Source organism: Sphaerodactylus townsendi, linkage group LG15 (genome assembly GCF_021028975.2).
Source record: "Sphaerodactylus townsendi isolate TG3544 linkage group LG15, MPM_Stown_v2.3, whole genome shotgun sequence".
NCBI lineage: Eukaryota > Metazoa > Chordata > Lepidosauria > Squamata > Sphaerodactylidae > Sphaerodactylus > Sphaerodactylus townsendi.
The window spans coordinates 11499736-11525774 of NC_059439.1; the positions used below are offsets into that span (position 1 = coordinate 11499736).

Here is a 26039-nt window from a genome sequence, read left to right on the forward strand (position 1 = left end):
GGCGGGCGTATCAGGAGGCCGGCCAGGCCGAGCCGCCGGGCCTATCTTTGCCCACCCTGCAAGCAGCAGGGCGGGCGCATCAGTCGTCCGGTGGCCGGCCAGGCCGAGCCGCCGGGCCCATCTTCAACCCACCCTGCAAGCAGCAGGGTGGGTGCATTTTTCGCCTGCGGCCGCCAGGCTCATCTTCGCCCGCCCTGCAAGCAGCAGGGTGGGTGCATTTTTCGCCTGTGGCCGCCAGGTTTGATTCTCCACCGCCCTGGCAAGTAGCAGGCTGGCGATCAGGGAGGCCGCCAGGCCGGTGCCGCCGGGTCGATCTTTGCACCGCCTGCAAGCAGCAGGGCGGGCGTATCAGGAGGCCGGCCAGGCCGAGCCGCCGGGCCCATCTTTGCCCGCCCTGCAAGCAGCAGGGCGGGCGCATCAGTCGCCCGGCGGCCGCTTTCAGGCTAAAGCCGCCGGGCCTGCTTTCCCACCCCGCCCTGCAAGTAGCAGGGCGGGCGCATCACTCGCCCGCGGCCGGCCAGGCCTAGCCGCTGGGCCCATCTACGCCTGCAGGCGGGGGGCGGGTGTGAGCGGGCGGGGTGTGTGTGAGCGGGCGGGGGGGCGCAAGCAAGTGGGCGGGGGAGCGGAGGGGGGGCGAGCGAGTGGGGGGTGAGCGGGGGAGGGTGAGCCAAATGGCTCTTTGAGGGGAAAAGGTTCCCGACCCCTGGTCTAGAGAGCCCAGATTTTCCTAGAGAACCCAGATTCTCCTTTTAAATCCACCTTAAAGGATGAATCTGGGCTCCCTAGTTTAAACAACACTGAAAATGATGCGTTTTCTGGGTAGATTCCCCACCCACCCTCCAAACAGTATCAATTCAATGTTGGTTGTTGTGAGTTTTCCGGGCTGTGTGGCCATGGTCTTGTAGATCTTGTTCCTAATGTTTTGCCTGCATCTGTGGCTGGCATCTTCAGAGGTGTATCACAGAGAGAAGTCTGTTGCACACTGTGTCCAGACTTCTCTTATAACAGACTTCTCTCTGTGATACACCTCTGAAGATTCCAGCCACAGATGCAGGCGAAATGTTAGGAACAAGATCTATCAGACCATGGCCACACAGCCCTGAAAACCCACAACAACCAGTTGAATCCAGCTGTGAAAGTCTGCAACAATACTTTCAGTGTTTTTTAATCTAGGGAGCCCAGATTCTCTCTGTAAATCCACCCCAAAGGGTGGATTTAAAGGGAGAATCTGGGGGAAATTTGAGGGTGGCTGTCAGGGGAGCAATGTTTAAGTTAGCAGTACCAAAATGTCAGGCTATCTTCAGGAGACTCTCCTTCTAATACCACATCAGGAGACTATCCTGATGATACCACCTAGGTTTAGTGAAGTTTGGTTCAGGGGGTCCAAAGTTCTGGACCCTCAAAAGGGTAGCCCCATCTACTATTAGCTTCCATTGGAAACAATGGAGATGGGGCACCCCATTTGGGGGTCCATAACTTTGGACTTCCTGAACCAAACTTTACCAAACCTGGCTGATATAATCAGGAGTGTCACCTGATGATGGCCTGAAATTGTGGTGCTGCTAGCCTAAAAAGTGCACTCCCTGCTGGCTGACAAAGTAAAAACACTAAAATATTTAAAAAATACAAACAAACCCAAATCCCCCCCCCCCCCGGTGATCAAATTGTGGGGGCCCGGGACCTTTGTTTCCACATGTCCCTGTGGTAGCTACGCCTCTGACCAGCAGTCTTTTGTTTCCTGTCTCATGCAAAGGAGTCCTGGTGAACTTGAACACTCTTACTAGAACCATGAGAGCGGTCAGGAATTCTGAGTGTTAACACCTAATGTCTGGGTATTGTTTCCAGTACTGCTTGTGTGCTAACTGTTCATTGTGTTTTCTCTCCCACTTACCCCAATAGCACTTTCATTATTGAAAAGCAGCCTCCCCAGGTGCTGAAAACCCAAACCAAGTTTGCAGCCACCGTTCGGCTTCTGGTCGGTGGGAAGTTAAATGTGCACATGAACCCCCCTCAAGTGAAGGCTACCATCATCAGCGAGCAGCAGGCCAAAGCCCTGCTCAAGAACGAGAGCACCCGCAAGTATGTTATTCACCCCACCCCACCCCCACCGTGTAGTTCATGTGGCAGGGAAGATGAGTGACTGAACCAGAGAAGACTGTGGCACTAGGATGTGCGGTGGGACCAGAAGCACATCACAGCAAGAAATCTTGTGCTGATGTATCTCCTCTTTGTGGCATGCCAAGAGAAGAGGCGCATCAGGGCAAGATTTCTTGTCCCGACCTGCTTTCCTCACTTCTGGTGTGACTTTTTGTGCCAGAGCGGGGGAAGGGCGGGGGACAGGCTGCCGTGGATAATCGGCCTGTGAGAACTAAATAGCAAAATAAGGAGTCAGTCTAATTCTGTTAACTTAGAAGGAGAAAGTAACTACATTCATATTTAGGGGGCAATATCCTCCTGGGAGCCATAGATGAGTATGTTCAGCTTTTTGTGCAAGTGTTGAAGGAAACAAGGAGCTTGAAAACTTTTTTTCACTGTAAGGAGTTGCTCTCTACAGTTCCCAAAGATTGCTTTGGAGACTGTCACTTCCTGGTTACAGCAAGTAGCTGTAACCTAGCCCATGTGAATTTTCCTTCTTCGGAAGCTGACTTTTAACAGTCTTTACAACAGTTGCGCAGTCTATCCCAGAGGTCCCAAACCTTTTTCAGACTGCAGCCACATTTGGAATTCTGGCACAGCGTGGTGAGCATCAACAGAATGGTGGCTGCAGGAGGCAAAGCCAGTCACAAGTGATTGCTTCAGCTTAATGTCAATAACACTGTGAAGATCCTTGTGTTGTGGTGTCAGCTACTGCTGAAACAACATTCAAAAAAATCTGCACAGCCAGTCAGAAGCCTGGCTGGGCAAAAGCCCTACCTAGCCCTACTCACTTTTAAAAAGACTTGGCAGCCACCAGAAAAGGTGTTGGTGGCAGAGGCGTAGTGCCAATGGGGCCGGATAGGATGCAACGCCCCGGGCGCGTGACGTAGCAGGGGTGTGGCTGGGGCGTGGCAGGGATGGACGGCGCCGCAGCAGGGGCACGGGGCGCACCACACCCCGGGCAGAGTTCCCCCTCACTCCGCCCCGGTTGGTGGGCACCAGAAAAGGTGTTGGTGGCAGAGGCGTAGTGCCAATGGGGCCAGGTAAGACACAACGCCCCTGGCGCGTGACATAGCAGGGGCGTGGCTGGGGCGTGGTTGGGTGGATGGCGCCACAGCAGGGGCATGGGGCGCACTCACACCCCGGGCGGAGTTTCCCCTCTCTCCGCTTCTGGTTGGTGGGCATCATGATGCCCAGAGGCATGATTCTGAGGACCCCTGATGTGTCAACTTTCTCATAAGGAATTAGTATTGGTGAACGTTCCATTGCTGTCTCTTATCCCAAACTTTGTTGGAGGAAGGGAGAGAGACAGAGAGAAACCCAATTTGTGTATTTGTATGTTTCTTTGGTTAGAATAGTTGGTGAACTGAAAATTAATAAGTGAAGCCAGAATCTCCATTGGGTGCATGTTGCCTTTGTTTTGCCTTCAACACCCTCAGGGAGGGAGGGAGGGAGGGAGGGAGGGAGAGAGAGAGAAAGAGAGAGAGAAAGAAAGAAAGAAAGAAAGAAAGAAAGAAAGAAAGAAAGAAAGAAAGAAAGAAAGAAAGAAAGAAAGAAAGAAAGAAAGAAAGAAAGAAAGAAAGAAAGAAAGAAAGAAAGAAAGAAAGAAAGAAAGAAATTTGTAGTCTGTGTATTTGTATATATTTCTTTGGTTAGAACAGTTGATGAACTGGCTCCCATGGTAAACTTGCTTATATTCTGCTAGCTTCTATTGCTTTCCTTTTGCAGCGAGAGCAGCGGCGATATCTTGAACAACTGCTGCGTAATGGAATATCACCAAGCGACTGGAACGCTGAGTGCCCACTTCCGGAACATGGTGAGAGATGGGATGCCAACAACAATTCCTACTCTTGTCTTCCAGTTTCACATTCTTCTCTTTTTTCCTGCTGAAAAGCATATTCTGGTTAGCTGTTCTGGTTAGAACATTTAGAACTGAGTCCAGTTGCACCCTAAAGAGCAACAAAAGGGGTGGGGGCAGTATTAGCATTTTAGTGTCAAATCTCCATTTGTCAGATAGAGTTGGAACTTGTATCTGATAAAGGGAGCCTTTTGGAAAGTTTATAGCGCCAAAAATCTTGTTGGTCTGGACTTGAATCTGGCTGTTCTACTTCAGACCAGCATGGCTGCCCTCTGAAGATAAAAGCTTGGTTGTGTATGGGAGTCAAGGAGCATCTCTGAAAGGCTGGGTGGAGCCCCTAGCGAGTTGTGAGGGGAGCCCCTTGTATCTTTTTCAATGTTCCCTTCCCCTTTCCTCTGCTCTTCCATCAGTGTTGTATATGGTTCCTTCCATCCCCCAACCTTTAATGGGAATCCTTGAAATTTGCACCCTAAATCTCCAGTCAGACCAAAGTGAGCAATCTACATTTTCCTCCTGCAAACTGGCCTAACCAAATATTTGAGTTCAAACGTATCCAGTCTCCCTTTGCATGCCGTCCCCCCACCTGTCCCCAAGTACTTAATATTTCTTCCTGGCCTTTGTCCATCTCTCCCCCTCCCCGTGCCTGTCGTCCTCATCCCATCTCACCGCGCAGTCACTGAAGCGGATTAAACGTTCAGACCGGCGCGGCGCAGAGTCGGTGACGGAGGAGAAGTTCACCATCCTCTTTGAGTCCCAGTTCAGCGTTGGCGGCAATGAGCTGGTCTTCCAGGTGAAGACCCTGTCCCTCCCCGTCGTGGTGATCGTGCACGGCAGCCAAGATAATAACGCTACCGCCACGGTGCTGTGGGACAACGCGTTTGCCGAGCCAGGCCGTGTGCCCTTCGCCGTGCCAGACAAGGTCATGTGGTCCCAGCTGTGCGAGGCCCTCAACATGAAGTTCAAGGCCGAAGTCCAGAGCAGCCGAGGGCTCACCAAGGACAACCTCCTCTTCCTGGCCCAGAAGCTCTTCAACAGCAACATTAACCACCTCGAGGAGTACAACAGCATGGGCGTCTCCTGGGCCCAGTTCAATCGAGTAAGGAGGCCAGGGAATCAGTCTGTTAGCAACTTTGGGAATCAATCTGTTAGCAACTAGACAGGGCGGAGTTCCATTCTGAGAGCCTGGTGTGAAGGAATGGAGCCTCCAAACCTTTCCTAACCCCCATCACTGGTGTGATGTAGTGGTCACTGTTCCCGCCAGGGTTTGCGACAACTGGGCACAAATCCCTGGTCCTGCCATGGAAGCTCACAAAGTTTCCTTGGGGCCGTCACTCCCCCTCAGCCCAGCTGCCTTCACAAAGGGTGGTTTTTGTGAAGGTAAATTGGAGGAGGGGAGAATGGTATGAGCTGCTTTGGGTCCCCGCTGAAGAGAAGAGTGGGATACAAATAATAATAAAGATCATTGCAGATTTCCTACAACCTTCTCCCCTGTCTGGCATTGTCTGGGTTGGATCTATACAACCCAAGTTTGAGGCCTCCCACTAGCCTAAGGAACTGTCATCCAATTTAAATGGCTTTTCCTTTGGAGGAAGAGCCACTAAAGTTCAAGGAAAACTGGAGCACTATTTGGCTGATAGTTGGATCCACGGGCTACAAACTTCACATGCCCCCCCCCCCCCCCCCGCTGCCCCCTGGTATCCTCAGCTCACTATTTCTTTCTTTATTTCTTGTGCAAAAGAAAGGGCTTAGCTGAGCAACTGGTAAGCCCCAGCAGCAATACCCTGGGAGTCAGACTTCTCTGGGACCAAGCAGTTACTACCCACTCAGAGTAGGGAGACTAGGAAAGAATTGATAAGGTTGCAGACTGTAGTCAGGGCCATGTGAAAATTTTACATTTGCAAAAAAAATGAGAGCCTTGTAGCCAGTGGTGGGATTCAGCTGATTCACACCAGTTCATCCGAACCGGTAGCTAACTGACTGAATCCCACCACCCCAGGGGAGGGCGAGCGACGAGCCTTTTAGAGACCCGGAGTGGCCAGCTGCCACCTTCCTTCACCTCCGCCTGCCCGCCCGCCGGCCACGTTCCCCTGCAGTAACCAGGTAAATGGCCAATGGGGGCCAATGGGGGGATAAATTAGATAAATTAATAGAATCCCACAACTGGTTGTAGCTGTCAAACAAGACCAGCTTGCAGGTTAAGAGTTCCAGTCCAATGACTGATACAGATTTGGGTTTTTGTATACAGATTTTTTTAAAAAACAACAGTTTGGTCAAGTGGAAGCCAGGAGAAATGGAGCATTGAATTGTTGGACTCCCTAGCTGGGACTTCCTAGATGGTTTTCTTAATCACTACCCCACACCAGTTCTTAAAATCCTTTGCAGGCTGGTGGCGTTTAGTGCAGGTGCAAGATAGGCTTGTGAAGAATTGGCTAGGTGAGCAGTTCACCTGGAATTTGTGCTCCTGTTTTGCATGCTATGAAAAACCTCAAAATAGCATGACAGCCTGCTTGCAAAACTTGCACTGGGCTTGCAGCTGCTTGCATAGCTTTTCCATGGCAAGTAAATTCAGGACTTAGATTGAAAATGTGGCTTCTCTCCTTCGTTTCTTCCCAGTGTGATTTTGCCCTGTTTGCATACACAGATGACATGTTCCTTGGAAAACAAACCTTCAACAAATTCTTCAAATCCACAGTGGCCTGTAGATCGTTCCAGCAAGTCAGCTCTGTTCAGTTGGCAGGCATCTCCACTTAAAGAGATGTACACATGTTATGCTGGAGAGCCAGCATGGTGTAGTGGCTAAGAGGAGGTGCACTCTAATCTGGAGAACCGGGTGTGATTCCCTGCTCTGCCACTTGAGCTGTGGAGGCTTATCTGGGGAACCAGATTAACTTGTGCACTCCAACACATGCCAGCTGGGTGACCTTGGGCTAGTCACAGTTCTTTGGAACTCTCTCAGCTCCACCCACCTCTCAGGGTGTTTGTTGTGGAGGGGGGGGAGGGAAAGGAGTTTGTAAGCCCTTTTGGGTCTCCTTAAAGGAGAGAAGGGGGAGGGATATAAATCCAAATTCTTCTTCTTCTTCTTCTTTTGATTAACAAGTATGCCTGTGAACTTTGTCCATGGGGGCTTCCCATAAACCTTCAGCATAGGATTGAAGGATTTGTTTGCTATCTGGCTGCATTGGCAAGACCTTCTGTGCAGGAGCAAACATTTGGCTTTCTCTCTGTCCCATTAGGAGAATCTTCCGGGGCGAAATTACACATTCTGGCAGTGGTTTGACGGGGTGATGGAAGTCCTGAAGAAACACTTGAAGCCGCATTGGAACGACGGGTAACAGCTCCCCTACTTTGCATTCTGAGCTTCCCCAAGCCGTGAGCCTTGCCTTAACTCTCTTCCTTTTCTCTCCCTCTAGGGCAATCCTAGGTTTTGTCAATAAACAGCAGGCCCACGATTTGTTGATCAATAAGCCAAATGGGACCTTCCTGTTAAGATTTAGTGACTCTGAAATTGGGGGCATCACAATCGCCTGGAAGTTTGATAATGGTGAGTTTTTTGCCTTCCTCTTGGAGGAGGGGGAGGGGCCCCAGTACCTGGTCATGACCCACCCACCCTGGAGGAAGGGGAGGGGCCCTGGCTACTGGTTGTGGCCTGCCCACCCGGGGGCAGAGGAGGGGGAGGGGTCACAGGGAGAATGGAGGGAGAGAGATGTGTATTTCCTACATTGTGCAAAAGGTTGGACAAGATGACCATTGAGATCCCTTCCAGCTCTTATGTATTCTTGTCCCCCTCATCCCGTGGCTGTTATGTTTTAACCAAAGTAGAGGGTTTTTTTTTGATAACCTGAACTATTCCCACTGCCACATTCAAGTGTGGCAGCCCTTTAGACCCAAAAGGTCCTATTTCCTCTTGAAGGCTGCTCAGAACTTCTCTTTTGGTGGGCGTGGGTGATTTGCCAGGTTCACTTCCTATCTTAGTAAATTGGCATCAGGGAAGTCCTTTCATCAGGCTGTATCAGCAATCAACAACTTCAGGTCTAAGGATAAAATTGGCCTGCTGAGAGGTGCCGTCTGCTTCTTTCTCTCCCTCCCCATTTCTAGATTGGAAGGGAAGAGGTTGAAGAGAAACCGGGCGACACAACCTTCTAACCAGCAGTGTTTAGTCAGGGTAGGAGTGACCCTTCAGGAAAACTGGTGGTTGACTGTTCTGTTTATATAGCTTTCTCTGTGGGAATTAAAAATAGTCAGCTATATGAAGGAATTGCAGCAGTATTGCACAGAGGGGAAAGTAATAATTGAAGTTACCTTGTAGGATCACATGGCTACATTTCTTGGCTCCTTACAGACCTAATCCCATTAATGACTTGGGCATCCCTGCTGTGTACCTTACCTAAAGCCTTGCCATCTTCTCAGGGTCCTACAGCTTTACACCTTGAAATAAGACTTGCAATGGGTTGCCCCACCTTCACACTTGTATCCCTCCCAGCCCCGCAACTTCCATAAGAGGTCTACCCTTTCTTTTTTAAAAGTAATGTTTTTAAAACACTGCACTAGCATTTATTTGTATCTGTGTCCATGCAGCTGTTTATTATTATTTAAAATCAGGATACCAAAACTGCTCTGTGGGTGCAGACGCAAAGTGGGGTTGGGACATCACATTGTACATTCGTTTCTCCCAAAGCTGGAGGACATCTTGTGGGTGATTCCCACCCTCCAGTTGGGGAGGCAGAAAATGATTCATTTTACCTCTTCCTGTTTGGAGTGGGATCATCCCCTGCTCCAAACAGGCGATCCCACTCCAAACAGGAAGAGGAAAAAAGAATCATTTCCTTCCTCCCCGATTGGACAGTGGGAATCACCCACAAGATGTCATGGTAGTGCTTAGAGGAAGAGGACCCTTCTTGGGTACGTACCAAATGTCATTTCGCCCTTCTGGACCACAAGGTTGGTTTAGGAAACACAGGCAGCTTCTCTTTCTCTCCTACGCGTTCCCTCACAGGCTCTTCATGTGACATGTTACAACTGATCTGCCATTTTATTTGTGCCTCCAAGTCATAGCTGACCTATGGTGATGCTGTAGTTATGGCGGTTCTTATATCTCCAGATAGATTCGATAAATTCTTATCAGCTTGGCCATGCATGGTATTAATTATTGATGGGAATTGTAGTCCATGTAACATCTGGAGTGCCAAAGAAGTTCGCCACTTCACGGCTGTAGAAAGCTTCTTTGATGTATGAATGGGTTTGGCTATTATTGTTCTGGACACCTTTTGGAAGCCACTGTACCACGCTGGCTCTCAGCTGCCATAGCAGTCCCAAAATGTGATGCTTTGCATGCAGCCTGTGGTTTATATCATGCCCCTTCTTTTCCTTGGAGGATCTCCCATCCAAATACTTGCCCGGGTCAAGGCTGAGAGCATGAGACTGGTCAGTGGTCACCGACCATGTTTCCATGGAAAAGTGGGGATTTGAACCTGGGTCTCCCAGATCTGGGTCTCCCAGACCGACACCTTAGCCACTGTACTACGCTGGCTCTCAGCTGTCATAGCAGTCCCAAAATGTAATGCTCTGCATGCAGTCTGGACCAGCATCATTCATTGATGTTGAAGTGTGTCTCATTCTCTGATTGATGGGATCTCCTTGTTGTTATTGACTTTGACATTGTGATGCTGTTGGATTTTACAGCTGAAAGGATGTTCTGGAACCTTATGCCCTTCACCACGCGTGACTTCTCCATCCGCTCCCTGGCAGACCGCCTAGGAGACCTCACTTACCTCCAGTTTGTGTACCCTGAACGTCCCAAGGAAGAGGTCTTCTCCAAATACTATACACCAGTCCTCGGTGAGTCTCCAACACCAAGACTTTTTAAACTGTTGCCCGTTCTCCCTTTTATCGGGTTACATTTAATTTTCGTATTGATCTTCCAGGAGAGGGGTCTTGCGTACAAAGTTAGATTGATATGTGAATTCATCATCATTGGCATTCCCGTTTTCTTAGTTGTACTGCCAGAAATGCAGTGTTTCTTCAGAATGTATGAAGAGCATCAGATCATTTAAACAGTAGATGGAACATGCACGTAATAGGTCAGAAATGGTTTGTTTTGTTCCATTTCCCCAGTGAAAATAGACAAGCTGCCACCGCAGAGGAAAGCTTTAAAATGAGTAGAATAAAACCAGCTGGGAACAGTGCAGATGGGGCTTACTCTAATCTCCACTTTAAACCATAACAGCAGTGCAATGACTGAATATGACCAAAATAATGGAACATACAGCCATAACCCATTATCCACGAGCAGACGCAAACTTTGTGCCAAATGGTGAATCTGCTTCTCCTGCCCTTTGCTCCTCTACTACCTCGCTTACCCAGCTGAGACTGCTGCACATATTTTCATCTCCTTTACATACTTTTGCCAGGCTTTTGGTTTTCTAAAATCGTTTTTTTCCCCAGGTGCCTAAGAAGTGTTCCTGTTTAAGATTTTTTAGATGCCTGATTTCAAGTTTTTGGGGATATTTGTGTTGTAAACTTAAAGCATTGCTCTGAGTAGCTAAGCTTCATCTATATATATAAAAGGCTAACAGTGTTTTTGTTACTGATGCCCTAACACCGAAACGGCTGGACGGATCGCCCCCAAATTTTCACATGACATTCCCCCCTGTTGCGGGCAGGTAATCGGACATTCAAATCGCCGAAAGTCCATACCTGAGCCAGGTAAAACATCTTTTTCCTGGCGCACCAGGCCATGAAGCTGGCTGTGTTTAACTGTCACCCTTAGAATGTTCATGCAGCCTGTCTGTCTATGGCCTGAGGGCTTAGAATGTTTGCTCAGATGGGCAGAGATGAGCATTGCAAACAGCAAATAGATAATACTGGTAGCTAATACAAGTGGAAGTGAAACACATACACACTTTGCCGTGTGAGACGTCAGGTGGGGTCCCCCCCCCCACACACAGGTAACTTTCACTCTCTGTGCCTCACCCACTGCTACCACACAACTCTCATACACATCCAGCTCATCCTCACACACCTCACACACCTCACTCTGCCCTCCCTCACATCCAACCACCACGTACCCACTTCCTCACCCATATTCGCCACAGCTCTCTTTTACTAAAAGCGAGCTGGAGTTTGCCTATTTTGCTCTTTCTAAGGAAATCTCACTGCATGGGGGCTTAACCAACACTAGTGGCTCCGCTTCTTTTGCACGTGGCCCTTTAAGAACCCAGGGAGCTGGCCTCAATCTGAACGCCTCACCACCCTGCCTCTGCTGCCTGACTGGGATAGCCTGCTTGCCCCAGTTCTGCCAGGACTGTGCGTGTCAACTAGCCTCATGGACAGCGGGATTCACTCTCTGAACAGTTCCGTTGTGGAATGGAAAGGGTTACCTTATACTAAAAAAACAAGACACCACCATATAACGATGTGCATTGAAAAGGGAAAGAGGGATTCCATTTGACCACCCCAAAAGGCTATGCTGTGGATCATTGGATCTGCATGGACATCTGTGTGGGTTGCGGATTGTGATGAGAAGGACAATTGCCACAGCAACGCGTGGCCGGGCCCTGCTAGGTTTTTTTAAATATTTTTTAAATTTTCTTAGTATGGCAACAGACAGAAAGTATGATGCAGAAAAAAAGAAAAAAACAAAGACGAAACAGAAAAAGATAATACAGCTACCCAAAGACTGTAGGAATATTAGCTTTAACACATTGAATCTCAAGATTACAAAACTACCGGTAATATTATCAGAGAGAATGTTGCACAGTTTTAAAATTCACTACTTTCTGTCCATTGGCTCTCTAGAGCATCATAACTAGACAATTTCTTTTAATAATTATCAGATTAATATTCTTGCTGTTATTATTCTTCTTACATGGTTAATTCACCCTCAAATAAGAAATAAAGTTCCCATTTCTCATCAAATTTTTGTTTTGACCATCCATTTGCCAGGTTTGTTAGTTAGCCATTATAGCATATTCTCTAATTTTATCTTCTGAAAGATCTTTTTCAGTTTTCCAGGGAGATGCAATTATTACTCTTGCTGCTGTTAGTAAGTGCCAACATAGTTCATTGAACTTCTTAGGAAGATTTTCCATCAAGATGCCCAGGAGCATTGTTTTGGCAGTAAAGGGAAGTTTTTGTTTAGTTATTGTTTGCATTTTCATATATACTTTTATCCAATACTTCCTAATTTTTTTGCAAGTCCACCACATATGGAAAAAGGACCAAACTTCTTCTTGACATCTCCAGCAGAGACCATGACTTTGTTTAGTCATCTTCTTGATCGTTTCAGGAGTTATGTACCGTCTGAGGGACGTGACTTTATGACTGCCGTGGGGATCAGCCAGTGTCTTTCTGCGCTTTGGACCCTTACTAGATACAGAAAGGATTGTTTTCTCCTGGGCTCAGTTCACTTTGCATCCCTGTGCATGAAGGGGATGAGTGTGGGCCCGTGGTGGACTCAGTGCTCAAGATGCATACACCTGTATGCAGCCTAACAGTGCAATCCTAGGAAGAGTTGCTCCAGTTTAAGCCTATTCATTTCATATTTACCTGGCAGGGGAGAGACCTTGATCAGCATGGTGTAATGGTTAAGAGCAGGTGAATTCTAATCTGGAGAACTGGATTTGATTCCCCACTCCTCCACCTGAGTGGCTGAGGCTTCTCTGGTGAACCACATGTGTTTCCGTACTCCTACATTCCTGCTGGATGACCTTGGGCTAGTCACAGTTCTCTCAAAACTCTCTCAGCCCCACCTGCCTCACATAGTGTCTGTGGTGGGGAGAGGAAGGGAGAGGAGCTTGTAAGCCACCTTGAGTCTCCTTACATGAGGGGTATAAATCCAAACTCTTCTTCATTACCACAAAGGATGTTTCTCCAGGGTGAGGCTCATCCATGGCACTCTGGGTGTGCTGACCCCTGCGATTTCCCCAAATGTGGGAAACTCGACTGCATAATTTGTGAGCCAGTGTGGTGTAGTGGTTAAGAGAGGTGCACTTTGATCTGGACAGCTGGGTTTGAGTCCCCACTCCTCTGCATGAACGGCAGACTCTGATCAGGTGAACCAGATTTGTTTCCCCACTCCTCCACATGAAGCCTGTCAGGTTACCTTGAGCTAGTCACAGTTTTCTCAGAACTCTTTCAGCCCCACCTACCTCACAAGGTGCCTGTTGTGATGAAAGGAAGGGAAGAAGTTTGTAAGCCACTTTTGAGGCTCCTTACAATTGAGAAAAGCGGGACATAAATCCAAACGCTTCTTCTCTTTTTCATTAGAATTAGACTGGAGTAATTCTGCATAGGATTGCACTGCAAAAGAAGTGCGCACGCGTGGAGATAGTGGGCCTTGGTAAGCCAATGTGGTGTAATGTTTAGTGTATCAGAGTACGACTAGGAAAATGGGCTCAACTCCCAGTCAGCCGTGAAATTTATGTAGCAATCTTGACCGGCAGCCCACTCAAAGCTATTGTGAAGACAACATGGAGTAAGGAAACTGTAGGATAAAAAATACGATAAACAGACAGCTCAATCTCAGATGCATCCAGCGACAGTTCATCTGAATGCCACAATCACGGGGATTCTGATTCTTTAGAGGTACTGTGAATCTGGAGCACCAAAGAGCCCACCTAGCCCTCTACGAGAACTCTGAATATTTTTTTTGTCTGTCTCTGTTTGCAGCAAAGGCCGTGGATGGATACGTGAAGCCACAAATCAAGCAAATTGTGCCAGAGTGAGTGTTGTGGCTGGAGTAGGGGTTCATAGGGAGGGGGCTATCAGTGGTAGTCGGGGCAGGGAAGATGTTTTATCAGGCGGGGCTGCCCTCCCAGTCCTTCCTTCAAGAGTTTGCCCTTTCTGTTCAGCCATTTGTTCTGCCCCCCACCCTGAGGAAAGGGGCCGGCAACTGCAGGGTGAGGTTGAGCTGAGATTCCTCAAGAATCTGCATTAGGATTCACAGTTTTAGAAACTTGAGGCAAACTCAAGGTATTTAAATCCACATATTGGCAGCTCCATCCTGAGAGAGAAGGGATGGTTGGAATGAGTAGTCCATGGACATCTGGAGAGCCACAGGTTGCAGACCCCTGCCCTAACCCTTCTGCTGTATTTCTCTGTTGCAGATTTCTAACCACTTTTGGAGACTCCTCAAGTGGAGGGCCCACTTTCATGGAACAAGCTCCATCCCCAGCTGTCGGCTCCTCCTCCCACTACAACTTATATCCACAGAAGTAAGTAAGGGGGGCTGTTCTTGACCCTCTGCCTTGGCTGTTACCGGGGGTCAGGCTTTATAACTGAGAGGGAACTGGGCCTGGTCTCTCCCGCACTCATCTTTCAGTGGCTTCCCCTTTCCCATTCTCAAACAAACTCGCTATTAAGGCCATATTCCTTCCCAACTCTCTCTCCTTCGGCTCCATTGGATTTGAACTCGAAGTTCTCAGCTTTCAAGCCATCTGGTTAACTGACCTGACAATTCATAGGGCAAAGCATTACAAGCAATCCAGTCCCTTCTGCCTCCCGCATCCCTCTTCCTTGTTATTGTTGCACCACCTAGTTAGTTAGTTTGTTAGATCCTCTCATGCTAAGCAGCATATCGGGCAACCAGTGTTCTCCAGCATTTCCTGTCTTGAGTGAGTGTTTCAGCCTCTTCCCATGCAATATTCAGTGCCTTCAGGTCTTGCTCGAATGTTCTCCAGGTGTTTCAGGGGCGTCCTCGCTGTCATTTCGCATCAGGAAACTCACAGCCTAGTACAAAACATAAAGTGGGAATAAAGTGTTACAGGTTCTGAGATGGTTAGAATGAACTGTGTAGTTTTTAGTACTCCTCAATTTTTAATGCACCCTGCATATAGGAAACTAGCCCCTGGGGTGAGGGCTTCCTACTAGTTTTCAGCATGCAGCGAGACTGCTTGTGCAAGGGGAAATTGAAAACAAATACCCTCCCTCAATATCAGTTGGAAGTGGTGCAGTGTAGTGGTTAAGAGCATGTGGACTCTAATCTGGAGAACCAGGTTTGTTTCCCCACTCTTAAACATGAAACCTGCTGGGTGATTTTGGGTTAGTCACAATTCTCTTAGAACTCACCTACCTCACAAGGTATCTGTTGTGGGGAGAGGAAGGGAAGGAGTTAATACGCTGCTTTGAGGCTCCTTCTGGTTGAAAAAAGCAGGGTATGAATCCTGACTCTTCTAATTCCCCTGATCTGCCTTGTGTGCTGTGCACAGCTCCATTCCGGAGCTACATCGGGTATTTCCGTACCCTCCCTAACCCTTCCCTCAGACTCAAAGGGGTTTACAATCTCCTTTCCCTCCCCCCCCCCCAACAAACACCCTGTGAGGTAGGTGGGGCTGAGAGAGCTCCGAAGAACTGTGACTAGCACAAGGTTACTGAGCTGGTGTGTGTTGGAGTGCACAAGCTAATGTAGTTCCCCAGATAAGCCTCCACAACTCTAGTGGCAGATCGGGGAATCAAACCCAGCTCTCCAGATTAGAGTACACCTATTCTTAGCCACTGCCACTGCTGCTCCTTGTCGAGTGCCGTGGTCCGTTCACAAACAATGGCCCTGGTTTTGCTAATGGAGAAGAGGTTTGTCCTCCACCTATCCTCAGATTGTACACCGACTGATTCATGCCTTTCCTTTCCCTCTCCCTCCAGCCATGACCCCATACTGGATACCGAAGGGGAGTATGATCTAGAAGACTCGATGGACGTGGCACGACATGTGGAGGAACTTCTGAGGCGCCCCATTGACAGCCAGTGGATCTCACATGCGCAGTCATGACCTTTCCCCTCCTCCCCTGGAGAGACCATACAGAGACTGTGAAACACGGGGTAGGCGGGGCACTTCCAATTGGGAGCAAAGCCACCGCAGGGAGAGCATTACCTCGCCCCATGGGGGGGGCAGGCTCGGCCTGCTCTGTCTGAGGGAGCGTCTGAAGGTCGAGTGGATGTCATCTCTCCACTCGCCTATGTACAAAAAGCAGTGAAGTGTATTGCTTGGTTTTCCCATCTGCTCTTCTGAGAAGCCTTCCCCTCGGGCCTTCTGCTTCAGCACACCACAAGCTACTGCCAAGCTACTGTTTTTTGACGTACATTTGTGTTGAGAATCATTTTCTCCCCTCCTATGCCTAGAATTTCAACACACTGCCATACTTTACCCAGAAGCCTTTGGGGAGGGGAGGGGCCGAGCTGTGCAAGAGATGTAGGCTTTATTTGAAGTATATTTTTTTGTGGTAAACTTTTCTTCCGTGTCTGATGTTTCTTTTTTTCCCCTCAGCTGCACCCAGGATAAACAGTGTGTGTTGCCCACATACCGCTTGTGTTTCCTGCACGCAAGCGCTTGTGTGGTGTGTGCAGAAGTCACTGACTCTGTGAGAGACCTGCTTTTAGTTGGTTACTGTAGACATGCCTGGTTGTCCCAGATCATCTGGAGTGACAGCCCCACCCCAAGTTCTCTTTTGTTGTCATCCCCATATCTCTCTTGCTTTGCCTTGTCACAAAATAATGGCTAGCCTCTTAACCCCTGACGCTGGCAACTCTGGCTTTTGTTGTTATCCAACGTTTCACTCCCTAGTAAGCCCAAGTTCCACAAATTGAGAGGGAGGTGGTTTTTTCTTTCTTGTCTCTCTTTAAAAAAAAACACAAGTACCATTTGAAAGTCAAGTTCAAAACTCCAATCTGAAATAATGTTTCTCTTGTGTGAGGCTGGGGTGGCTCCAGCAATCAGTTCCAGAGTTTCCTTGCTAGGTTTAAAAGGAACAGGGTGGGTGCTTTGGGCGCAGAAGTAGAGCAGACAAATCCTGCCAGGTTTGCTTGTCTTCTCTTTCTCTCTTTCTCACTCTGGCCGGAAAAGAACTGCTCCCTCCAATCATTATTTTTATACTTGCCAGTCAATAAAGTTCAGACTATTTTAACACAAAACAGTGGGTTTCTCTCTCACACACACATACATATATGTATTTGTTCAGCTGAGTGCTCCGTCCTTCAGCCCAACCTGCGTTGTGTTTTGTAGGGGTGTGTGTTTGTGTGTGTCAGAAAACAGATATGCGGCAACCTATTCCACCACTGATCCCGACGAGTTGTAGCATTCAGTTTTCCTGCTCCAGTCCAGTGGGGGGATACATGGGAGTTCAAGAGGTAGTTTTTGAATCTGTCTGTACTATTTGCACCCGCCGCAATCTAACAGTGAAGCTTTGGAGTCCAGATTCCTGTCTGCAAAGCAGTGGAGACTGAATAGTGAGGAGACGCAGTGCTAAGGCCAAACTTTTCCTGACACACACCCACGCATGGTGCCTCTGCCACTTCGTGTGGCGTGATGCTGTGATTTAGACAGTGTGTCCCTTTCTGCTGCCATCCTAATCAAGGATCAGGCCTCGGTTATGTTGTGCGTCATCTTCCCTTTTTGAAGAGTGTTCTTTTATAGCTGTTATTACACAGGGGTGCGATCAATGTCCCTGGATGCCAAGGCCATGCCTGCTCTTTGCCCTTCAAAACCTCCCTGCCGAAGAATTAGTTCCCACTAGCTTGTTGTTCATTGAAGAAGAGTTTGGATTTATACCCCTTTTTTCTCAACCATGAGGAGTTTCAAACAGGCTTACTAAATCCGCCCCTTCCTCTCCTCACAACGGAGAGCTTGTGAGATTGGTGTGGCTGAAAGAGTTCTCAGAAAACTCTGGCACAAGGTAGCCCAGCAGGCTTCTTATGGAGGATGGGGAAGTCACACCCAGTTTTCCAGATCAGAGTCTGCCTCTCATGTGGAGAAGTGGGGAATCAAACCTGGTTCTCCAGATTGGAGTCCACAGCTCTTAACCACAAGATCAGTCAACCTCAAACAAGACAGGGGATGGCTGAACACTCTTTGCAGTAACCTAAAGTATGACAAGCACTCAGGAAATTCCGCCTCTGTCGCCCAGGTCCAGGAAAGCGAGAGGAGATGGTCTTGTGTAAACAAGGACTAGTTGCCAGGGGCAGGGGATTTGTTGAGGCCTACAGATCAGCCCTCCTCTGTCTATGAAGGTTTTGTCCTGCCATTCCTCCCAAGGAGTTTAGAGACCTGTACATGGTTTTCCCTTTCCTATTTTACCATCACTGTAATCCTGTGACGTGTCTTAGGCTATGAGAATAAGTGGCCCCAAGGTCACAGGTTAGGTTTTGGGCCAGCGCATGGATCAAGGGTGATCTGTCAGTAACAAAACCGTGAGACTCAAAGTAAAGTTTATTCTGCTGTGAGGAGAGAATAAGTGTGTTATAATCTCTGGGGGGAGTCTGAAATCAGACAAATTCTGCTGCAGGAACATCAAATTTCTGCCCAGACTCAGCCTGGGATGGAAACAGAGTTTTGAATGCCTGTCACAGACTAGAACGTGGTGGCATCATTTTGCAAAGCACTGCATGTTCACCAGGGAAATACCCTTTGGCGGTCCTGTCAATATGGACGGGGTTGATGTAAAGGAACAACTCTTTCATTCATAATCGTGCACAAGAGATCCGTCATGAATTATGCCTATGCCACTGGGGCAGGGATCATGATCAAAACACTGCAGATATTGCACTATTTTAGCCAAAACATATTGCCAAAACTATTAACGAGTTTCCATGGTATATTAAAACTTAAGTTTTCTACTGAAATACAATAGCTTTTTTATGGAGCAAAATATATTTTTTGTCCTTAATTTGGAAAAAGAGAGAACCACCGGGGACAGAATGTACAAACAGTGTTTAGATTTTCTTTAGAACAAAAGAGAAGAAAACTTGGTTTTGATGAAACAGTAATGAGTTGGAAGATGTCTGTACACAATAAAATATTGTCTGCATTTTTTAAAATAAATAACCACCCCCCTGCACCGTTGTTTTGATTTTTTTAAAAAAAACTTTCATCTCTGCTTTCCAAGAGACCTTTGCATTCCAACAAATTTTAAAAACTGTTAATAGTTGTATTTTCAAAAGAAGAATGACTATTGTTTCTTTGTCACACTTAGGACAAAGCTTCAGCCATACTGGGCCCCAGAAACATTCCAAAAAACAATACTTGTGTAATAATGTTCTATTAGGACCCACCACAATAACACAAAACAGCAAACTTCCAGGTTACACAGAATTCTTCATCAAGTTGGATATTCCCTATTAAAAAATGGGGCAGCAGGAGCAACACAGTAAAGGAGGAATTTTAGCAACACTGGCACCCATCTGCAGACAAGTTCATTCACCCTGGCTGTTCATTTAAGGTTTTTCCTTCCCACTGTTGGGTTCCTGAACTAGTAGCTCACTTCTCTCTATAACCTTTGGAACATTATCTCTAGCATTCTAACTCCTGCCAGCTTGAAGACTGTCTCCCTGCCCCTCAAAACACAGTTTAAAGCCCTCTTGATCAGGTTCGCGAGCCTCCTAGCAAAAATGTTCCTACCTACAGCTATGCGGTACAACCCATCCATTGCTAGTGGTCCATTTTCATGAAACCACAGACCATGGTCCAAAAAGCCAAAATGTTCCTGGCGGCACCACTTGCAGAGCTAGTTGTTCACCTCCACTAGTCTTCTTTCCCTCCCTGGACCGTGTCCTTCAACTGGGAGTAGAGATGAAACAACAACCTGTGCATCTAAATCCTTCAGCTTCCTTCCCAGAACCTCAAAATCCCTTGTGATGTCCTGAAAGCTACATCTTGCAGTTCCATTTGTTCCCACATGGATCAAAAGGAAGGGATAACGATGGGTGGGTTTGACAAATCTTGTTAACTGCTCTGTGACATCATGGATTTTCGTCCCAGGGAGACGGCACACCCCTTGAGACATCAGACCTGCAAATCACCATTTCTGTTCCCCTCAGCAGGGAGTCCTTTACCACCACCGCAAATCTTCTTTGGGGTTTTGCAGGGACCATTCCATGGGCTGAACCTTCTGTCACTTGCACATTCTCCAAAGACATTCTCTGTTGCTCCTGTGCCTGTTCTTTGTCCTCACTGACAAAGTAAAGAACTTCAAATCAACCCTGTAGCTTCTAACTCCCAGAATGCTCCCCGGTCTCTTTATCTCTACATGTCACATTCCTCTAAATGCCCACCTCCTGTGTTTGAGAGCTGCCCATCTCCTCAGAGAACTCCCCAGCATGTTCTCCATTCTGCTCCACTCTGTCCAGGAAGCCCTCATTTTTCTTAATGCCCTGAAGAGTCTATACTTGTGCTTCAAATTGCTGAACCTTCACTTCCAAGAGAGCAACCAACTTGCACTTGCTTCAGGTATCCACATCCTTTGGCAAACAAACAAACATGCCTCAGCTGCTGCAGTTGACTGCAGCAACTCCCTGACCATCCATATTTACAGTAATAGTCCTACATAGGCCTCCCTTTCAAAAATTCTCCCACTAAACTCCACAGAATGAGTGGATCTGTCTATGTCCACCAGATGGCGGTCTCTGTTTTATAATTTTTGTTGCTCATATTTGAAAAATTATATGTTGCTCATATTTGAAAAAAAAAAGAGATTATTTTGGCCACCGGTGGTTACAGTGTTGGGCTAGGACTGGGCAGAGGGTCATGTACACTGGCTTCTTTAAAGGAAGGGTGGGAAGTTCAAGTAAAAAAAGAAAATAAATATTCTAAGAGGAAGAAGGGTTATTTATAAGGAGAATCAGGGTTCTGAAACCCTGGCATGACAGTGAAAAACTGGTGCTTTTTCCCTGGGAGGATTTATTTATTTAACATAGTTGTGGAGTTGTGAGTAAGGGGGGGGGGAGTAGCTGCTTTTCAACTCTGAACATTTCCAAAGCAACTTGCAGACAGGAAGTCTTAATATTAACTCATGTTAATATGAAAGGTATCAAGTGATACAGTATAGAGACAAGGACAATTAGTCAGATTGTAATATTTTGTAACATTATTTTTGACCACTGAAGAAGGCCAAGGGGCTGAAATGCATTTGGGTCTAAAAGTGTTGCATAAAACTTTATGTGTTATGCTGTGATTTTCACTGATGTATCTGGTTGTTGCGGGCTTTCCGGGCTGAGTGGCCGTGGTCTGGTAGATCTTGTTCCTAACATTTTGCCTGCCTCTGTGGCTGGCATCCTCAGAGGTGTATCACAGGGAGAAGTTTTTTACACTGATGTATGTTTGGAAGCCTATTTAGGGCCTTTTATTATGAAGTTTTGATTTTAATTTGAATAAACGCCTTTTTATTTTTGCTACATAGCAGTTTCCATTTTAAAAGGCCCAAGGTTAAGTTTTTGACCCTTTTTCTGTTGGCATTTGACACAGTATTGACCCAAGGAGGTCTGCCCTCTGGGAGATGACAGAGCTCTCTGCAGCCCTCCTCAGGATCTGGTGACAATGTGAAACTGACAGGGAAACTCTGCCCTCCTGGTTTCTTTGGGAGACTATCTTAAAGAGGTCCCTGCAGGCTTATGACTCTTTAGCAGCATGGACATACACCTTAACATAGTGCAACAGCAAACCTGGGAGCAATACCATAAGAGGTCTAGGCTCTGTCAAGAGGCTAAACCCTTTGCAGAGTCATTCCAGATGGAATGGTCACAGCTGAAATACTGGACAAAGATGCCTCCATCCCCTCCAGCGATCAATGGTCATATCACCAGATGAGAACAGACAGTTCTAATGGTGATGGGGGGGGGGGGGCGGAGAAATTCTTGTAGGTTAGCTACTGGGCTGCAGCAGTAATGGAAGGTGGTAGGGGATCTTTCACAGACATAGCTAGTGACAGACATAGTTGTAAGGAATTCCATAGACGCAGAAATAAAAGGCTTTGGGAGTAAAAGTCCATTTATTAAGACATCTTAGAAAGCTCAAGTACACGCAGTGGCAGGAATGACACTTCCCGCCAGAAGCACAGGTTATAATACCAGTCACCCCATCCCCCCTTCCTGCTTCCCATGGGAACGGAGACTTCATCATGAAGATAAAGTCTCCGCCCGATGCATCTATTGCTCGCCGGGCTGTAGGAATGCACTCAAAGGTTACCTCACCATCAACACCATTGAATCCTTTACACTCTGCCTCCCTGAAGACCCTTCCCCGGTTTTGTCTTGAGCGGTGGAAAGCAGCAATAAAGGGTGGGGGCTTCAATGTTTTGGAATAAACCCATTGATTATACCCAGAGGAATATCCCACCCAAGAAACCCGGCTGTACAGCGTTTGCGATTAAAGTCCAGGATAGCGTCAATCTACCGTAGTGTTTGTGGCCATCAATAATGAGTCGGTGGGGGCCACTCTCGGCCGGGTCGTGCCAGGCATCCCGGAAGGAGCCTCAGCGGAGCAAGCTGGAATGGAAGACAGGATGCTGGATGATGTTACTAAGAGAGTTGACAAATCCTGGGCAGTGACATCATTAATCACTTTAGTAATCTGAAAGAAAAGGTCCCACAAATCTCTTGCCAAGTTTGGAATATCTATGCGTCCCTGAAGGATTTTTGTAGATAAATACACCCAGGAGCCCACCGCGCAGAGAAAATCGGCCCGGTGTTTATCCGTACGCAGTTTTGGGAGTCCTTTGCTTGCTGTAAGCGGTCTACGGACGACTTCCATCCCTCGGCTAGGGATGAAATCCATTGTTAATTCTGGGGGGGTCCAAAGCAGCTCGCGGTAGTTGTAACCTTGGCGGGGAAAGGGCGACCAGACACGAATTTCAGGGTTTTCTTTTGTACTACTATGAACGCATTGTTATAGAGTACTCCATAAGCGGAATAGGCTTCGCGCAATTGTCTTGGTGGTAGTTGGTGTAACTGCGTAAATACTGCTCTAGGGTTCTGTTCGTTCTCTCCGTCTACCGCCGTCACTTTGAGCGTGGTAGAAGCGGCTGGCGAGCGGCGAGAGGCATTGCTTTCTTAAAAGCGCTTTTAGACTTTTGAGATGAATTGGGGGCGGCGGTGGGAGACCACCTTAGCGAAGGCCGAAAGATGGAGGCCGGTAAACATGTTGAATAAACAGCCGTGCCAACAGGCGGAGGAATGGAAGCATGGAATAAAATGGAGCTTGCTTGAGGGAATAAGTCCACCACCACCCATAAAACTGTGTTGCCATGACTTTCGGGCAAGTCTGCCAATAAAGTCCATAGAGATGACCTCCCAAAGTGAGGCTACGGAGAAGGTTTCAACAGTCCATGGGGCTTTTCGAATGGTCTTGGCTTCTGCACAAACCGAGCAGCCTTTAATGTAAGCCTCAATGTCTTTGCGTGCGGCGCCACAAGGCTGCGGGCTAATGCAGAGTTTTCAAAAGCCAAAATGTCAGCCCGAAGCGGGCATCGTGGCAAAACCTCAAGAACCTGCTGCGGGCAGGTAACATTCCCCTCGCCGACTCCATTCTCAAGCGCCGGTGGGAGTCTCCGCCGTGCTGGAACCGTTGCGGCCGCCTCCTCCAGTTCCGCGGGAAAGGAGGCGAGACTGGGAATGGGGGGTGGAGGAAGCGGGCGTTTGGTCGGTGACAGCCAACCTTAACTGGAGGGAGAACAGTCGCGTGGAATGTCGCGTAAATACCCTCCGGGTAGAAGCGAGCGCGTCAGCCAATTGGTTTCCTGGGAAAAAATGGACTGTAAAAGAAAGCGGCGAGAAAATCATTGCTTGAAGTTGTTTTCGCGGACATCTTGAGGGTGGAAAGAGCTGCCAGGTTTTATGATCCGACCAAACTTGAAGGGTGCTTAGCCTCCAGCCAGTGGCGTAAGTGGAAGTGCTACTTTGATGGCGCGGTCTCTTTGTCTCCCACAGTCCAGTTGAGTTGGCGCAGAGAAGACTTTTTAGACAAATAAGCACCGCGAGACCAGTCTACCATCTTTATTTTTTTTTCTGCAGCAGGGCTGCCCAAGTGCTTTGTCCGAGGCATCCCGCGTGAACACAAGCGGGAGAATCCTGGGTCAGGGTGCTTTAGGACTAAATTCCGAGTGAAGTAAAAGCAGATTTTAACGGGTTAAGAAAGGCTGTTTGGCATTCCCTCAGACCAGGAAAGGGGCGGGCCGAGGCCTTGTGAGGACAGTGGATCCTTACCCTTAATTAAGTAAGAAGGTCTGTGAGAGGGAGAGTCAGTTCATGGTGGGGGGGTTATAAAAGTCCGATAGAAATTAGCAAAACCAGAAGGCTGGGTTCTGCGGTTGGTGGGGGGGCAGACCATTGGAGGACAGCGTCAATTTTAGCAGGATCATTTTAAGCCCTCGGTGAGATCGGTAACAAATAGTCAATGGAGGTCTGATGGAAACAGCATTTGGAGAGTTTGGCAAAGAGAGTTGTCAAGCAAAGCGTTCAATACCTCTCGAACCAACATTTCATGCTCTTCTATGGTTTTACGTGAGTAAATTAAAGCGTCATCTAAGTATACAACAACTCCCTTTGTACAGTAAATCATGGAGAACTTAGTTGATAAGGGCCATAAAAGCTCGGGGCCCCACTTAACGAATGGCATTATTAAATATTCAAACTGTCCAAACTTTGTGTTAAGCATGATCAGGTGTTCATAGCCTTCAGCAATTCTGACTCTGTAGTAAGCTTCTCTCAAGTCCAATTTAGTAAAAATAAGTCCTTTGCGAGTGCATCTAAAGGTCTTTGATCCAAGGCAAAGGATATTTATTGGACAGGGAGACAGCATTGAGACCTCGATAATCTATTACTGAAAAGCCGTAAAGACCCATCTTTCTTTTGGTAAAACAAAAGCGGGAGCAGCGTCGCGTGTGTTTGGTAGCCGTATGAAACCGAGCAAGGTTCTTGTCTAAGAAGGCGAGGAGTTCCTTCTCCTCATTAGGACTCATCTTGATTGATTCTACCCTTGGGTAGTTCGCCCCTGGTTGTATGACAATTTTACACAGTCAGTGTCTCTGTGGGGTATCAACTGGTAACATTCCTGCTCCTGAAAAACTCTGGCTAGATCCTGATAATACCCGGGTGGGATGCCAATAGAATCGAGGGCAATCACTGAGAAGCCAGAGGGATGTGTCAGAGGCGTTGGGTTTTCTTCCCAATTCATGTGTTCGCAGGGAGGGTCAATTAATTCTAGGATCCTTTCTTTTGCAAATGAATTTTGGTTCATGTAACAATAACCAAGGCATGCCCAAAACTATGGAGTGTTTGGCCACTGGCCAAAATGAAATAATTTTTCTCAATGGTGAGAGAACGGCTGTGTTTTTTAAACTGGGCGGTCCTTGGATTTCGAGGGCTACCCGTCCATTTGGGTGAATGGTATAGGCTTAGCCAGGGAATTAGGTCCAGACCTAGCTCCTCTGCCACCTGGGGTCGCATTAAGCAGTGGGGCAGCGAGATCCACAAGGGCGAGGGCTATAATGCGAGGGTATTGTGTTTAAGCGGGGTTGGCCAGGAATGCTTGAACAGTAATGGGGCTGCCTTCACTCACAGCGTCAGGAGTAGGAGCCCATGTCCATGAAGGACTGAAGAAGGCAAGTAGCTGCTTCCTCACTCTGGGTGTATGGGTCACCGCTTTTGGGCGAGAGCCAGTGGGAAGCTGACCCCGACCGCGTGGTGGTGGTTTGCAGCGGAAGGCCAGTCGCAGCGGAGCACAAGGCGGTTAGTTTTGCTTCTTAGGACAGTTGGCTGAAGCTGAATGACCTGGCCCTCCGCGGTAAAGACACCTTAATTCGGCGGCTGGCGTTCCAGTGGATTTCGTTAGGGCGGCTGGAGCTTGATTTGGTGGACACAGTAGTGGTTTTAGAGTGAAGCGGCCTCCTTGGCAGCGTATTCAAAGCGAGGCATGCCAGAGACCCCAACTGGATCCAATCCGCAATGAATGCGAGGAACCGAATTAAAACACGTTCCGTAGTTTGTTGTCCACAGCATCTGAGAGTATTAGCATTTCATGCGTTCAGGCCACTCGGGAGGAAGTCGAGGCAACCGCGCCGCGAATTCCGCGGACAAATTACCTGCAAGCGAGGCGGATTTGCCTTGCTGGATGGTTTTGATGAGTGCTTGAGGATAGCTTCATTCTCGGCCTGGATCACGGCAGCAGCTCTTAAAGCGGAGGAATGCGGGCGCAATAACGAGAGTCCCTCATCCTGCAAATCAAAACAGTCACGAACCAGTGGCTGCTGCCCCATCAGGACTGAGCGATGTCCCTTATTTTTTCAGCGTT

At 47.9% G+C, this 26039-nt stretch overlaps 1 protein-coding gene and 1 pseudogene across 2 annotated transcripts in view; both read left to right on the forward strand.

The window, feature by feature from the left end:
* The window catches only part of LOC125444644 (signal transducer and activator of transcription 5B), an 87691-nt gene extending 68877 nt beyond the window's left edge, over positions 1–18814 (forward strand). For both annotated transcript variants that reach the window (XM_048517173.1, XM_048517174.1), the window contains 9 exons: positions 1900–2079; positions 3865–3952; positions 4668–5090; positions 7228–7322; positions 7405–7535; positions 9674–9829; positions 13661–13712; positions 14098–14205; positions 15629–18814. In XM_048517173.1, coding sequence (XP_048373130.1) covers positions 1900–2079; positions 3865–3952; positions 4668–5090; positions 7228–7322; positions 7405–7535; positions 9674–9829; positions 13661–13712; positions 14098–14205; positions 15629–15755 — 1360 coding nt within the window. In that variant the 3' untranslated portion in view covers positions 15756–18814. The remainder of the gene's footprint in view (positions 1–1899; positions 2080–3864; positions 3953–4667; positions 5091–7227; positions 7323–7404; positions 7536–9673; positions 9830–13660; positions 13713–14097; positions 14206–15628) is intronic.
* On the forward strand, positions 12805–12985 carry LOC125445365 (annotated as a pseudogene).
* Positions 18815–26039: the final 7225 nt, after the last annotated feature.